Genomic DNA, 17,251 nt, shown 5'->3' with positions numbered 1-17,251 from the left:
GTATGGTCAAACAACCTCGACAAAACTGACAGAGCATGGGGAGGCCTTTATAAAGCAGTGGACTGACAAGGGGCTATAGGTGATCATTTTATCCTTCTCGTTGCCCAGATGACGATGTGCTTTCAACTTTTTCAACAATGTAACTTCATTATACGGGGGCCAACTGAATTAGCATTTTCCACTTCTGGTTTTCACCATCTGAATCGGCCGTTACTACACGTGACACACGTCTGGGTGACTGGCGTTAACATGCCAAGCGAGGAAGCCGGCCAAACACAACACACGCAGACACAGCGTCGGCCAACTGCTTACCACACACCACTACTTTTTGAAACGTTTTTGGTCACTTTCCTTGAAACGTTGGCTGCACGTCCGTTTATTTTCTTAGCGCAGCATGAACAGCTCGTGCGTTCAAACGCAGGTGGGGTACTACGGACGAAGGAGGATGGAGGAGGGAATGTTTGCACGCAGCGCGTAAACGTCTGAGTGTTCTTCTTTCCACGTGCGACACTACGCAGGGTGGCCCAAAAGTCAGGACACATAGGGTTATTTGATTTATTTTAACACTAGCATGAATACTATTTAATTGTTTATTCTGATATTTTATCTGTTATCATTGTTCATAATTCTTCCTGTGGGGGGTCACCTCAATCTGTCGCTTCCAAAAACTCGACCAAGAACCCTGAACGAGTTGAGACGAAACATAATTGATGAATGTTCAAAGATTACTCCTAAAAATACGAAAACAAGTCCTAATAAAAAAAGTTATTAATGCATGCATTCATGTTAATGGAAGAAAGTTTTAACATTTGTTAAAATAAATATAATAACCCTATGTGCTGATATTCCGGCCGCTCTGTCTATTGGAGGATACAGAAGATGGCGGATTAATACTTTTAGAGAAAGACTCGTAAGATTATTCCCAGGAGATTCGAGCATACTGGCTGGTGAATGCTAGTGTGACTCACATCTTCTGTGTTGTAATGTTGGACTTTGGCTCTCAAAGACTGTTCTGAAAGATGGGGTTGCAAGCACCAACTTCGGCCAATTAAATATAAATCAATTGTACCGTACATTCCTCTGGTAAAATGTGAAATAATGCACTGGATATGGCAGTATGTTGTTTAAGATGCATACATGTACAGCGGTGTTTTTTCTGGAAGACTTTGCTGTTTTTTCCCAGGATTTTTCTGCTGCGTGTAGTCACTTGAAGATGTTTCTTGTTCAGGTTTTTGTTTTGTTACGGTTGCACTCGAGTCAAGAGCCGCATGGGGTTATCTCTATATATATAAAAGGCAGAGTCGTGATTATGTGTGTCTGTTCAAAATGTTTAGCGTACTTCCCGACATGCAACAAACTTGAAATTTGCCATGTGAGTACTTTCCAGGCTATACACCATGCAAAAATTATAAAATTATCTTTTGTATTTTTTTTGGGGGGGGGGGGGCTCAATAATGGGTATATTTTTTGCACGGCAAGTGAGCTGTGACGTCACATGTGTCATGTGACCCGTGTGCGGAAGCGAAACGGAGTGTGCCTGCTGATGGCGGGTAAAGTGAAATACAAATGTGTTGCAGGTCTAAGGCGTTCTTCGCGCAGCGTTGCTTTATTATTTCAGTCGTTTACTGACGTATGCACCATGAAAGTTGTGTGTGTCTGCAGCAAGCGCGTGTATGTGTACCTGTGGTTAGTGCGCTGCGCTAACCACAGGTACCACCGGTGACGATTATTTGAACCGATCCTGGGCCTCCCCTAGGTTGACTCAGCCTCAAACGAGTAACTGGGGTGCTGTGTGAACATCGCCACTGGGGAGACAAAGGCGGCCGGGCGTCGTGAATCCAAGTCCCGGGCGAAGCCGGGTAGTAAAGCTTGTACCTAATAAATGCAACTGAAAACTTAAACTGAAAACTGAAAGAGGGAAAATTCTCCATCTGAATATCCATCAGCTCTGTGATTGGATGCGATTTTTTTTACATCGCATGGTTGTAGAACATCAACCAGCCCTCTGGCAGGATGAAGTGATGTCACATCAGTGTAACCACTGTCAACAGCGATATCCAAAACGCCCAAATGCTGAAAACAAATAATGAAGGCTGGCCTGTCTTTATCACGGTAAAAAAAACATGCACCTTTATTTTTGCTTTAACCTCAACAGTTTTGATTTGGGCTGATGATAAAGCAGACTTGGAAGTTTGCTTAAGAGGCAGTGAAGCAATGGGATTATGGGATAAGATTAGTTATGACATCACGATAACGACGACCCCATTGTATTCGTTTGTCAGGGACCAATGTTGGGCAACAGGCAGAGCAGGTCGCGTTTCGGGAGTCACCGAACCAGATTTAATTGACGTGGCCTATTAATTAAATAAACAGAGGCTCATGTGTACCCCATTGTAGTGCACGTAGCTCTGCACAATTCTATGTTTAGCGCTGGCATTGCATTTCATCGTGTCCATAGATATGCATCAGATGTCCAAACATTCTTGAGGTGTACTTGGCTACTTAGGCGTTCCGATGTTTTACGCAAATGCGAATGAATTCACCACTACAAAACGTATTGTTTCGGTGCCAGGACTATTCACCAAAGGAGCATGTATGCAAATATCTGGTTCTCATAAGTTTATTTAATCAACAATACCACCATAGATGGCTTCAAGTGTCCATTGTGCGATTTAATGTGCAGTTATTATGTGATTACACTTTTGGCTAGCGGGTTTGCATGCGGTGAATCAACGCGTGGGTAAAATTCTCACTTCTTACAAGTTGTCTGGCCAGCATGTAAGGTATGAAAAAATCAATTTCAGGGCTGGACTTTTACCTTTTCTATCAGTAAATCTTCAGTGAAACGCGTGTTTGTAGCTTTGCTAGCCTCCACAAGTTGGGATAAAGTAATAGGTTTTACCCTTTTAACTGGCAGTTAAAAGGGTAAAACCTATTACTATATCTTGTTACTGGCAAAGGAGGTCTCATAATGTAAAAGTTGGGATAAGTTAGAGTTGATCGCAAATGTAACCGATTGTTCTCCAACTAATGTGGGTAAGTAATTTCGCAAGTATTTTTTTGTGATTCCTAAAAAGACAAATTTGTTGCATTATCGTACATTATTCTTCCGCTACACCTCCAATGCAGTAGTGGAATGTTTTTTTTTTTTACCAAAGTTACGGGCAAGTCAAGACGATCGATTTTACGAAGAACGTGTCGCCCAAGAAAATGTTTTGCAACAAAAAAAAACACGGCAAAATTTTCCAATTAAACACATTCATTGCGTGGCAGACTTGCACGAGAGAAATGTTGTTGTGAGTTTGGTCATTGTTCTGCACCCGCTAGATGACACGGGACATCGCCACTCCACAAGTTGTTTGACAGAGTATCAAAAGCATGAACGATGTTCCGACAAGATAATGACGTTTGTCCCAGCACATTTCAGTTAGACTTACACGAGCAACACCAACGGTACTATTTTTACGCTTGGATTTTTTTTTGATGCTTCAGTGAACGTGAACAATTGTATAGATTGTAGCCACGTAGCTGTCGATTTTGTTTTGGGGTATATGTCTGGTCATATATTATAAAATATAATAATCAACACACAGATTTGCTGTACTTTCAGAGTTATTTGCATCAAAAGTAATTTAAAAACGTAAACAAAACGGTCTGGAACCTGACTGGTTGTGGGTTGGTTTGCTTGCATGATTTTGCAGGGTATAACTTACACAGATCTAGATACTTTGTTATTGTGTGATCAGCCCACACCTTGCCCTGTCCCACACGCATCTCACTTTGGCTGTTCATGGCATTCCCTGCGAGAGCTTGTCTGGCTCGTCTTACTGTGGCTTTGCCAGCCCTTGTGCTGAGCTGCCCAGGTATTTTTATGGGCTATCCTGGACCGTCAATGTTCTGCCAGTACCATGTGCTAGCTCACCTGGGACTTACACATAAGTTGCAGAACCTCCATGTTTTGTCCAGGAAATGCACTGGGCCTCACCTTCAACCGCTCGGGGCCTTGTTATTAGGCTACCTACACAATGTGTTATGGGCCACCCCCAGCCATTACAGTTCCCCACTGAGCAGGGGATGCCATCAGCATTTGGGTTAGGATATTGCAAATTTACAGTAGTTGTGCACTGCTGCATAGATGCCTGGTACTTCATACGGTCGTTTTCTACCTCTATTCAACTGCACAACTGAGTCAAGTGGTGGCCGTGCCGAGCCAGTCTCACGAGGTGTCAGGTTGTTTTTCCACTGCAGAACCCGAGCCGTGCTTGGCCCCATGCCAGATTCCAGTTTTAGAGTGTGGTTCTGGCTCAGCTCGGCAAATGAGCCACTGGGAAATCGCCCACATCGCGAAAGCCCTGCGCTGGCGTAGCTTGCATGTTGGATAGGGGTCTTAGGGTCAACGGAGAAGTGTGCACACTGCTATCAAACCTCAAACATGGCTTGAACCTCGTTGTAAGAAAAGTGGGCAAAAATTGCCTGGCTCTGAGAATTCGAAATGGGCGAGAAAAATGTTACGGGTGTTTTACAAAATAAATGTTTTGCTAGGCAGCAGGATACCAGGTGTTGGCACACAACTCAATGTATTGTGAATTGAATGGTCATAAGCGATGTCATTTATGTATGAAACAACATGAATGAATTTCATTAAAGATAGCTCCGATGTCATTGAAGCCTCCCGTACCTGTAGCCATAATGAGCTGGATGCAGTTCCCGCTCATATATGCGGATGGTCGTATTTCTCTTGCCTTGACGCCAGTGAGTGCAGCACAGGTTAGGGTCCTCTTTGCGCGGTGAAACCGTCAGGATCCGCACGAACGCACCCATCTGCAACGCATCCCCAAAACCATTCAGGGCTTTAAACTGCCAAAGTATAATGTATTTACATGTTGAAGGTTTTATTCTGGGAAAATTTGACAACTAAAGTCTGTTTTTGTTTTCTTACAAACCTACGTGTTTTTTTCATTTACTTTTACAATCCATTTTTTTAGCTCCCCAAACCTGACCACGTAATTAATTTGATAAATTCACTTCATACATTTTAGTCACCTGCTCTGAACAGAACCATACTTTCTGGACAATGGAGATTTTGCAACCCATGGAGAGTTGCACGGAGATTACTTTAAGCCACAGATAAAATTACACATGCGGAAACATTTTCACACAATGGCAGAGAACTATGCCTGAAGTGGTCTAACCTGACCAAAGATGAGCTCAATAGGAAAAAAAACAGACAATGGACCACGAGAATTTGTGCAATGGTCCAATATTATCAATGGACAAACGTAACGAATATACAATCCTGCCAAGCCCACTGTGCCAGAATTGTTCAATACAAAAACCAATGGCCAATTTTGTTCCCTAAACCAATGGCCAGAGTGGACGGACGAAGGTCAGTCATAAGGAACCAAACAAAGCCGCTTCAGGAGAGGTCGCGTCACGAGTCCAAGTAAAAAAAAACACAAATGGGTGCAAATTTAGGGAATTCTGCGTCATTAAACGCGCCTCGCATGCTGTCGGGAACATCGCTCACCCGGCCACCAACAGGGTCACCAAAATCACGAGACCCCATGTGTATGGCAACTCGTGAGACGTTGTTGAACTCAAATGAATGGCCCAATTATATCCCCCTCCCTACGCCTGCGGCGTGCGAAATGGCGCATTGCACTGCTCCGTCAAACGCGGCGGCGGCGCGAGAGGCGACGCGATTTGGCCGCGCCGAATGCCGCCCCACGCGTGATGGATTTGCATGCCTCGGGTTATTCGCGACGAAAAATCAAAATGCTCCCTTTGTTGCACACTTACGGCTGCGGTTACGTACGGAGCGGCGATGCCTCACAAAGCCCAAGCCCCCCCCCCCCACCCCCCCCCCCCCGCTGTGAAAACTCTGCAATTTTGAGCCACCCACCTTGAAGCGATCATCGAGATGAGCGGAGAGCAGGTAGATGTTGGTGCCGGGGACAAGGTGCCACCAGCCCCCCAGGTCCTCGGCATGTGGTTTGCTGTTCAATCCTTCTCGCGCCTCCCCGGTGTCATTTATATCGATCTTGTGACCTTGACCTCTCTGAGCTTAAGGGGGGGGGGGCAGAGCGTGGCAACAATACATCTACCCATCTGGCACATTCCAGAAACGATTTGCTCGTTCTGCTACGATTATTGTTGTAATTGCTCTCCGATGTGTTTCGGGGATTGACCGCATATTGTTCGGCATTATGTACAACGTATTGCTGCAATGTGCTGGGAGCTCCGTTGCGCCTCGGTTCTTGAAAAAGCTCACCAGCACGTGGAGCGGAACATCGGACATAGCGCCAGACAACGCACGGCACAACCCGGAAATGCATCGGAGTAGCATAGTCGTTGTAATTGGTTATAGACGTTTAAGTGACTTTAAAGACAGTATCGTGCAATTGAAGGGCACAGACGTGACAGCTTAATTGTGGCATAAACAAGAATGATATATAGTCGGGACAAAAAAAAATCCTTTTTATTAATTCGAGTTTCCACCTTGTCGGCTTTAAATAATACTGCTGCTGTTCAAGACACGTCAACTATTTTAAACGCATCTCCAAATAATGCCCCGCCTCACTGTAAACCAGGCTGGGGGGATGGCAGGCGGGGGGCTGGGGGTTTCTGGGGGGGGGATGGCTGGAACGGGGGGGCTGGTTGGAGGGGGGGGCTCGAGGGGGGGGCTCGAGGGGGGGGGGGCTCGAGGGGGTGTCTGGGGGGGTGGCTGGAGGGGGGCTGGAGGGGGTGGCAGGGGGGGGGTGGAGGGGGGGCAGAGACTAGGGGGGGTGTCTGGGGGTGGCTGGGGGGGTGGCTGGGGCGGGGGCTGGGGGGGTGGCTGGAGGCTGGGGAGTGGTTGGAAGGGGGGGGGGTGGTTGGAGGGGGGGGTGGTTGGAGGGGGGGGGGGGCTGGAGGGGTGGGGGTGGCTGGAGGGGGGGGGGGACTCACTGTCACTGTCCCTCGTCGGAGCCGAATGTTTGTTGACTCTGTGGGTTCCGTTCAGACGCGTCTCATCCAGACGCACACCACCTGGGAGCGGGGCCCGTGGTTTTCCAGCGGCCGCGTTTTTGGCGGCGAATTTCTGAGCATCTCTTTGTCCGGGGGCTGCGTGGCCGATGGCGGTCGGCCACCGGAGTGCCTCCCCCTCCTCCATGCCGCCCGGGCGTTCGGTGCCCGCGCGGTCGACGGGCAGAAGGCTCCGAGCGCGCTGGCCGGCCGCCTCCGCCTGGCTCGGTCGCGCTTGGCCGGCGACGGTCTGACGCAGCCGCTGCAGGAGCGACTGCCGAGACGGCGACTGGCGGCTTTGGAGGGTCACATGGTGGGAAGCCTGGAGCAGCAGCAGAGCGGACACCAGCGAGAAGACGACGCACGAGTGGCAGGCCAGGAGTCGGAAGCACTTCCTGCTGAACAGAGCACGGAGCCAAAAGACGGGGGCAGGCAACGGCGTGTTCGACGCAGGCAGCAACGGGCTCTCCTCGAGAGGACGACGGGAAATGTCCACTCAGCAGTGTAAACGGGCTCACCAGTCGATCAGCAGGCCCCGTGTGGTGGAGTAATGTTTGGATATTCCCACGAACTTTCAAGGCATTTGGCTGGCGTGCAAGAGAGTGGCTCTCTAAAGCTCTCTTTTGTAGAGGCACTTCTGCCGGCAGTCGTGTGAGCACGTAATTGCAAGGCTGTACATGAACCTTTTTAATATATGCTATATACATGTTGGTACAATGGTGAATAAACACTTTTCTTCTTACTTTATTTTGAAGATCGCAAGAATCTTGACTTAAAGCTTTCGTGACTGCAGGAATTCATATTCTTTGGGTCTTTCGGTAAAGTCACGTAGATAGGTTCAAAGAAAATAACAAAATGACAAGAAAACTTTTAATTTTGTAATTTTCTTTGAACCTATCGACGTTACTTTACCGAAAGACCCAAAGAATAAAATCTCAGAACTCAGCGTTTTGCCTTTTACGGTTGTTAACCATTCCAACGCAAATACATAAACTAGTGTCTATTTTACTTTGCTAACTTCTGATTGTTATTTTACAATGTAGGTTAGTAATATTCCCATACAACAACGGAAACAACAAACATGTTCCACGTCATTTGTAAAAAATATAAATGGTTTATATTCCTATAAATACTGTATTGATGTCTTGGATGCGACAATTTTAATAACTGGCCCCGAGGACGCGGTGGCATGTTTTCATCACGAGGAAGAGAAACGGCAGTGCCATCAAACCAAATTTGTTCAGCATGAACCAAGTAGCAACTCCATAATCTTGATTTCACAATACAGTGTTAAACAACAAAGATCGTGTTGCAGGCATAGGGGTGAATGTTTAATTACACGTATAGAAGTTGTCGCCATAAACAGCACAGTGTGCAAGATGCAATAAAGATGTATTTCAAGGCATACATTACATTTGTACTCGGTTGTATTTGGAGTCTCAAAGTCAGTACGTTGCCCATTAGCATGGACATATTTCGAATTATTTGTTCTGATAGAGCCCCCTCCCTTACGCGCGGGTGTTTGGGATTGCTTTAAACTCGATAAGCCTAAGTGACAGATTTCCCGGTGCAGCACAAATTTGACTTGGCGCCTGATGAAGGCCTTTCCACGTGACGTCAGTCATGGGGGCTGTTTGGCCATACTTCACCACACTGGTCAGTGCACGCTTGTGAAGATGGATGGAGGTCAAAATCGGGTATGGATATCTCTCGCCACTGACGTAAGACATGACATGGAATCAAACTCAGATCAGCGGCATCTTAGTACTGGCGCTAACCACCGTGCAACGGGCACAACCCCTGAACATTGACGTTAATATCGAATAATCGAAGGATGATTTTTCTACGGACACTTCTTAAAATAGCCATGAAGAGTTGTCTGCACCACATGCAAGCCTGAGGGTTGTCGAGAAGAGGCCACAACATGAGGTTGTACGACTCAGTCAGAGGTCCCAAGCTAGGCCGAGAATACGGGTGATGGGAAGACGACGCGATCAAACTAAAACACCAAGGGCAATGCAGATGGACACCGGAGCAGCGAGACTGGCAGAGAGGCGTGGAGGGAAGAAACCGCAGCAGCACGGGCCGATGCAGCAGGCACTCTTGCTGCATATAGCACAGTGCCTGTGTATGCAAGCTTTGTTTACATTTCTTGGCAAGCAGGCTCAAGCAGGAGAAAGCCTTAACCATATGAGGGAGCCTCAACGCATTGAAACAGTATATCCTGAGAAAGATAACTGTAAGGGACCGCAGTCTGAACGAGGGTTAACTGCCCTTATAGGGTTACATTCATCCTTCACAAGACCAGCGCTGCTTGCAAGATTGTTATTTTAAATGACTCACCATTGCTTTGGCTTTTGGGCTATTACGGTGCAGATTTATAAACCTTCTCCAAAACCAGACGCCACAAAGGATTTGAATGAGAAAAAAATACCTGTTCCATTGCCACGGGGCCTCCTTACGTATATAAGAAATATACATCTTTAATAAAACCCAAAAAATTATCTACCGAGTGCCTTGAAAGGCATTCATGCATTTTTTATTATGCCCCTTTGTTTTACAACTTTCGGTATTGCGACTGGGAAGACGTGTACGTTGCTAAGAAGAGCAAAATGATCAGATCACCGACTCGGCGAGAGAACGATCAGCCCACCGGACACTTGATTCTGCCACAGCTTATCTGTACAGGAAATATCTTTCCTCCCATCAAAGCACATATAAGCATAAAATCTGTTCTGTCCATCCACGCATACAGTATATAACAAAATGACTCAGTCCATCAGCCTATTGGCTTTTCCCGATCAATATCACCAAGCTGCGTTTGTTTTAATAAAACAAACTCTGGACTGGTTTCAAACATCTGGGTCTCATCAGCAGAGTCAGGCTTGTTAAATTAATGCTGCTGGAGTAACAGATGTGATTGGCAATAGCACTCCATAAAATCTAGGGGACCCCATTCCGCACAAACGGCATATGCCTACTCATACGTTACGGCGGACCATTATGCGCAAACGCATTCAGCATGATCAGAGTTTGCGTCGAGTATTTTCCCTGATCAGCAGTTTTTCTATTAAGTTTACGTACACGTCACCGTCAGCCATTATCAATCTGCTGCTGGATGAAGGCCAAGGCATGTCTTACATCCCATTTCCTTCGTTGTCACTCCGCCACTATTCTTGGCTCATCGATCATCAGCCCTAGTCACGGCGACGCGTTATTCCCGCCAAAAACCCGCCCAAGTTTCTTGAAAGTTTTAATTATGCCTCTAACCTGTGGGGTAAACATACACGACTGTGACACACTGCGATCTAATGGAATGTTACGCAAACCGGGGAACTGTACTTAAAAAAGAGCCGGGCTAGAGGAGCCATGCAATTTCAATAAAAAAATATATTGCACAAAGAAACTTCGGTCATTATTTTCTGTTGCCATTCTTAAAACTGTTCCACATGCACAAATAATATAATCAGTTCATTCTGGATCTCCCAACAGCTCTGATAAGAATCATCGCCCGATACATATTTTATGGAATTCAAAAGAGTTTTTTTACATTTTAATTTCCTGCTCTTAAGCTTTGCCCCAAAGGTCGCCAAACCAGGGGAAACTCAAGACACCGTTTTTGCATGCGGTGTGGAATTTGGCAGACGCTTATGGAGTGTCATCACAGGGACAGCCTTACAAGAGTAAAGGTTATTCCTTTAATTTATGGCCCATTCCAGCTCTTAAGAGTGCACGCTAAATCTCAACACCACACTCGTGTTACAAATGGTTGAACATTTGGGTCACTTAAGGGTTCTGACATGTGCCATTTTTACATCTTAGGCATACATGCACAATGTGCATCGCAATTTAATTGTTTAACAAAATGTGTGCTTAACACAACACAAATTCGGGAAGTTGGCCACAATCAATGAAAACTTGATTTTATAAAGTTGCATAAACCTAATAATCGGTTTGTAAAGAACGAAAATAGCAGTCATACCGATAAAATAACATATGCTCGTATTAATGACAAAGATGACTCTACGTACAGAATACGAAACAGAGCTATAGATTGCGCAACACTGTGTGCATTCAGACCTTTACATTTAATATCGTAAATCTGTGGACCTGCAGGCCAGCATCAGGAGGTCGGCCTGGCATGCGTCCAAGAGATTTGCAAGAGTCGAAGCTGTACGACTTGTGAAATAAATAAGCGCACAACATATTGCGAAACAATAACGAGCTTTGTCAATTTTCAAGGCTTGGCTCCGGAGCAGTCATTACACAATCCTTCGGATGGATGACTTCTTGCAATGACATTGCCCAGATGTTGATGTTTTTTTTCGTTCCCCCCCCCCCCCCAAACGTGCAGCTCTCCGTTTTCACCGAACCCTGAAGTGCAACCTAACACGGACTTGCAGCTGGCTTCTTGAAACACATATGACTTTGACTCATCAACATTTTTTTTTAATTATAACAACGCTGAGCTGTTAAGCTATATGACAAAACATTAATGATTTTACCTTCGTATTTTCACACCACTAATGAGTCTCATGTGTTCTTTGTTTAATTACCATATGCTTTTAATTTATTGTTATTGTATGAATGGAATTTAACAAAAGTACTTCGGAGTTAAATGTTTTTTTTTATTTTACTATGTTTTGGATTTTTGACAAACTTTTGAGATCTTAAATAGGTTTTGATTTAAAGCTTTCGTGATTGCAGGGATTCATATTCTTGGTTCTTTCGGTAAAGTCACGTAGAAGGGAAACAATAAAATAATAAAATATATATAACAATAAAATTATCACGACGTGTCGACTGCAACACAAGCAATCATCATCAGGTGTGAAAACCACAGCTAGAACATTTGTGTGGTTTTCACACCTGATGATGATTGCTTGTGTTGCAGTCGAAACTTCGCGATAATTTTATTGTTTTATATATTTATTATTTTATTGTTTCCCTTCTACGTGACTTTACCGAAAGAACCAAGAATATCTTAATTAGGCTTTCCCTGTAACTTTACAAATGGAGACAATTCACACAGAAACAAAAACAATGACATTATCTTTTTGTAAACATGTTTTGTCTTGTTACAATAAATATATTTTTAGAATATGTACATTTATTTAAAGAGAAAAGTGTGGCCAGTCGCGGTGAAGCAATGTATCGGCATGTCGATGAATATCGACTCTTATGCTCATGATGCATATCCAAATCACATGTGTAAAACTTGATTTTTCCTCATCTCTATACTAGCATAATAATGGCAATGAACGTACCAATTTGCCTAAAGAATAATGTTTTTCATCAATGTGTCTAAAATTATCTGACGTATGGATCATGAACATGAAAGAACATACAGATGAAGCTGATACATTCGCAAAGCAGCATGGATAAGTAAGGACTGCTTGGAATTACACCGAGATGGAAAGATGACCACATGGACCAATATCATACACATCATACTGACTATGCGAAATAAGTGGGCTTGGGCAGGGAACATGACGACAATATAAAATAATAACAGCAACTCAAAGCGCCTTATGTCACATCACTATCATTCAAAGTGACAGGTATCCCTGTGCAGCACAAGGTGCTTCAGCACTGGTCTGCAAAGAGGGAATTATTCTGGCAGAAGGGGGACAATGATCCCTGTTGGTCACGTGAGTGAATTGAAGGGGTGATGGCCCATTGGTCCAGACTGATGACTGCAACAGCCAAAGGAGTAAATACGCCCGTGAAGATGGAGTTGGAGTGTTGACATCGTCCCATTTGCATAATAAGGACGGTTTTTTGCATCACGAGACCATGAGAGATGGAAACAGCTTGGGGAGGTTTTAACCCAGCAGTGAATGGGGAGTGGCTGATGACGATGATATGTTGTATGTGATTAGGTTCGAGCGAACCCTTCAGCAACAAGGGATGTTCTATGAACCAGTGTTTTTCAAAGAGTTGGTGCTTGAATTTAATCGTGGCCATGAACCTTTAAACATCGAGGGCCCAGTGATGGATGTAGAGTTTAACCTTGATCGAAAATCACGTCCGCACAGCAGCAAAGCTACATTCGTCTTACGAATTTTGCACGTGCTTTTTTTTTAACCAGGTGAAATTAAGCCCTGGAAAAATAGGGTAATCGCAACTATCGTCAAAATTCTGGTAAAAAATGAAAACTGCTTAAAACTGATTCCTCGAAATATTTTCCAGGGTTATTTCTGGAGACAATAATGTAATGTACAGCGCAACTCCAATAATGCGCATTGGTATAGAGGGGTGGGGACCATATTGCAGATGCTGTAAATCCACGGCGCACCGCGGCGGTTACTCTCGTGTGTCGCGAATTTCAGGAGAAATTAGCCACGCGGCTTCGTTGCCTTCGTGAAAAATGACGGGGGAACAGCGTCATGTGGCTAGCAGCTCCACTAATCCGCGATAAATTCCCAGATTGAGGTTGGAACGTTTTCAACACCCGAATGGTGCAAATCTGCGAAATGTCTTCTGCCTTTAAAAAAAAAAAACACAATTAATGTTAGAAATTGATGTTCAATAAAAAAAAGTTAATGCTCAAATCCTTTACTACTCAACATATCACATGAGCACAGCTCGCCTGTGCTGATGTAAAAAAAAACCACACGTGCACAAAAAATGCATTTCACCTACCTTTCTATCCGCAGCTGCTGACTTGTATCTGCAGCTATGCCATTCAAGCAACAATTGACAGAGTTTGTATTGCTATGAAGCCAGTGGCCACTTTGCAATGCAAATCGCTCAAAATAAACGAGTACATATCATGTTGCTTTGAAGCCAGTGACCTCTTTGCATTGCGCAGCACTTACAAATATGATCATGATGCGAGGGCTGGGTTCTTGAAAATCAGTTCGCGAATGTAGACACTGTACTATGTTTATATGGGAAAAAAATGGGTTAGGTTCCTATGTCTGACTGAACATACGGGAGAAAATGAAAGTGTTTCATAACATTAATCCACGAATATACACAGATAACATCCGTGTAGCTATTTAAACAGAACAACAATATAAACAGATGACAACGCAGAATAATACAACAAAACGGAATTAAATAAAAAAAAATTGCACCGCTAAGTTCGCCGCACACTATGCATTTGGAGGTTTGTTTGACCCCACAACGCGAGACGCCGCTGACGGTCACCTGACCGTGACGGCGATGCACGACCAACCTCGGCGTCCGCACGGCGCCTCCTCGACGAGCGGACGGCCGAGAGGCACACGGCAACGCGCGCGCACGCCGCGCGCGAGCGCACACGGGAGTGTTGGTGCACGGTGGCTTGGGTGCGAGGGCACACGGGAGGCCACAGTGCACCACTGCACGAGTAGCCTCCCCCTCCCGCGCCTCCCCCCCCCTCGTTGGAGCGGTGCCCAATCGCGAAAACTGGCGCGAAGCTTGCGCCGATATTGCCAACATGACGGAATCTCGGGAGAGAAAACCCCACGAAATGAATAAGTTTGACTGAATTTGTATGTGTTTTTTTTTTAAACCAAAGCATGCATTTGGAAGTTTGGAAGGGGTTCTGACTTAATGTCATGGCCATCAAAGGTGAACGCATGGACATTATGTTCAAAAGCAGTCCTAAGTCTACTAGTATTTTCAAATATGTATTTAGGTAGTTTTTTACGAAATGACCTCAAATGGCTGCTGGTGAGAGGCACGAAGAATTACATTTCACCAGAGTTAAATTATATCAGAGGGCGCTTGGACAGCTAAAGCTGTTCATCAGCTAGGCAACGTGCACATCTGCAAATAATTGTTTCTTTACCACTACACAGGCTAATGAAGCAAATGGCAGGAAAAGCGAGGGTGGACGCAATGCGATCAGGGTACAGCTGGAGTTACAGGACCCAGGGGGGTTGGTGGTGATGGGGGGGGGGGTCTCGCTCCTAACTGAGAAATAAAACCTCAAGCAAGGCAAGCCTCTCCTGTGCGTGGCTCTGACAGCCTGGCAAATCGGTGTCCCTTTGCACCGGCCGTTAAGCTGCATTAGCTAGAAACCACCATTGCGCATAGACGAGATGAAAGAGGAAAAAATACTCTCTGAATTTCGACGAAAACAAAGGGCTCATAAAACATGCTTAAAAAGAGCATGCTTTTTATACCATGGCAGAGAGGAGGGGGGGCTTACAGCAATGATGGATGAAAAAAAGAGAATCGTGTGATGAGAAGAAACTGGTTTTCAAAGTTACGGCATTTAAAGTAACTTTTGAAGATTGCACATTCAAGCTGATGTATTATTAACGAGGTCAGCTCATGTGTTTTAATGTTGCGCTAAAGGACATTTTTCTAACGCTTACAAAGGGATTGTCAGAAAACCTAGACTGCCTGCTTCATTGTTGCGTATAGAAAAAAAAACAAATATCCCCCGTGTAGCCTTAATAGACTGTTGGGGTCAGTGCCGTTACCAAGCACCTGAAGGCCAACATGGTGCATGAAGGGGTGGGTGGCCAGCACCACGCCTGGCCACCTTTGTCTCCCCAGTAGCAATCTTTACACACTGCACCAGGTATTCATTTGAGGCCGAGTCAACGTAGGGGAGGCCCATAACCCGTTCAGATAATCGTCACTGGTGTTGGTGGCCGTGAGCTGGAATTGAACTCAGTTCGCCGGGTTCGTAGCGCAGCGCTCTAACTGCTACGCTGCCGCTCCCCATATATATACACACACACAGTAATCACGTAAATCCTTACTTAGGTGAAAAAGCCTCGGTCGATCGGAGCGTGTGTTCGCATCTCTGACAACAAGTTTACACGATCCAGACAGACGTCATTTTCACCAGCTGAAAACCCATCGAGACAAGTTTTTTTTTTGGCAAAGGGCGACTTGGGTCAACGAAGCGACGGCAGAACAGTGCGTTACACAGACCTGACGTACAGAGCTGGGAAAGATCAAGAGAGAAAAAAAATCACACCAAAGCTGAACACAATGGTCAAGGCTTGCAAAACGCAACACAGCGGAATGGACGTAAGAAAAAAACAAGTATTGAAACACTCGAACCTAAGACTGTCATCTCTACTTTGTAAACAAAACAAAATACGAGTAAACAGAACAGTTGGTCTTGAGAGGCAAGCTACGCTTTATATGCAACTTTTTTGTTTTAGCATAAACAACGTGCCACGAGCTACGAGTATGAGCATCGTCTAGGACCGTCAACAAGACTGTGCTTGATCGACAGCTGTTCCACAGCCTGGACTCTCTCGCGGCACTGGCGGGTGAATAATCCCGAGTTTAAACAGACGTTATGGAGCCGGGGGCCCGATGGGGCTGATCGCGCGTCTCTATTCCCAGCCAAACGTGGGCAAAGTGCGGCGCGGGGGCGGGGGGAGGTGTCCCGCGCGTCTCCATTCGCAAGTTATTCAGAGATGGGGGAGCAGAGACAGGCACGGCGAGATGCCACTCTCTTTTGCTCCCTCTCTACTGCCTCCATTATCTGAATGTCCCCCCCACCACCACCACCACGTCAGCCATCTGTGCTGGTGACTCCACGATTCTAACGTGCTCCGTCGTCGGCGTGCCGTGCACGACGACCACCAACCACCGCCACGTGACGTTTTCTGTGTTGTGCGTGGCGCTCTACTTTGGTCCGTAACATAAAAACGAGGGCCTCCTTTTCCCAGCATGCCCACATCCCGCTGTTTCTGCACAGCGTTCTTGAGGCGTGGAAGCATTCCGATCCAACGTAATTCGTGCTTTAAAAATAAATCTAAATACAGGTATGCTGCTGCAGCGATCGACCTGGCAAATTCGGGGAAAGCACCTTAAATCATCCTCCTCTGTCTAAACCAGCAAGTTAAATGGCTACATACCACAGTCGGCCGGCAGGCGACATGTGGTCAGATAAAGTGCGAGTACACTCCGACTTCTTCCATGGCGTCTGGCCAGTGTGGAAGAGTCGGCAAAAATAACCCCCTGCGGGGCTTTATATCTGCCCCGCAGCAGTGGCATGAGAAATTACAGGGCTGCCCCTTTATATTGTGTAAATAGAAATTGTATTGGATTGTATGAGATGTGTACAGCTTATGTTGCTGTCTGACGATGAAGCATTTGAAACGAATTGGTTCACTTGGAGGAGGTCTCCTTCACTCTTCACTTGAAGGAGGTCTCTTCACTTTTAAACTTTGATATGGAAAACTTCCAGTTGATGAAAAGGTATCCTTTCATAACATGCTTATGAAACTGGTCAAGTCTCTTGCTCTACTGTTAAGTTTTATACAAACATTAACATTTGCAGCCG

At 45.5% G+C, this 17,251-nt stretch overlaps 1 protein-coding gene across 1 annotated transcript in view; it reads right to left on the bottom strand.

Annotated features, from left to right (window-relative positions):
• The window catches only part of LOC116939156 (uncharacterized), a 47,827-nt gene that overhangs the window by 11,762 nt on the left and 18,814 nt on the right, over positions 1–17,251 (bottom strand). The window contains exons 3-5 of the mRNA XM_032947219.2: positions 6,946–7,400; positions 5,903–6,063; positions 4,679–4,821 (exon numbers count right to left, since the gene is read on the bottom strand). Of these exons, the coding sequence (XP_032803110.1) occupies positions 4,679–4,821; positions 5,903–6,063; positions 6,946–7,400 (759 nt within the window). The remainder of the gene's footprint in view (positions 1–4,678; positions 4,822–5,902; positions 6,064–6,945; positions 7,401–17,251) is intronic.

This window comes from Petromyzon marinus, chromosome 5 (genome assembly GCF_048934315.1).
Source record: "Petromyzon marinus isolate PM22_M1 ecotype Great Lakes invasive population chromosome 5, UKy_Petmar_22M1.pri1.0, whole genome shotgun sequence".
Lineage (NCBI taxonomy): Eukaryota > Metazoa > Chordata > Hyperoartia > Petromyzontiformes > Petromyzontidae > Petromyzon > Petromyzon marinus.
This window is presented reverse-complemented; position numbering and strand designations above follow the sequence as displayed.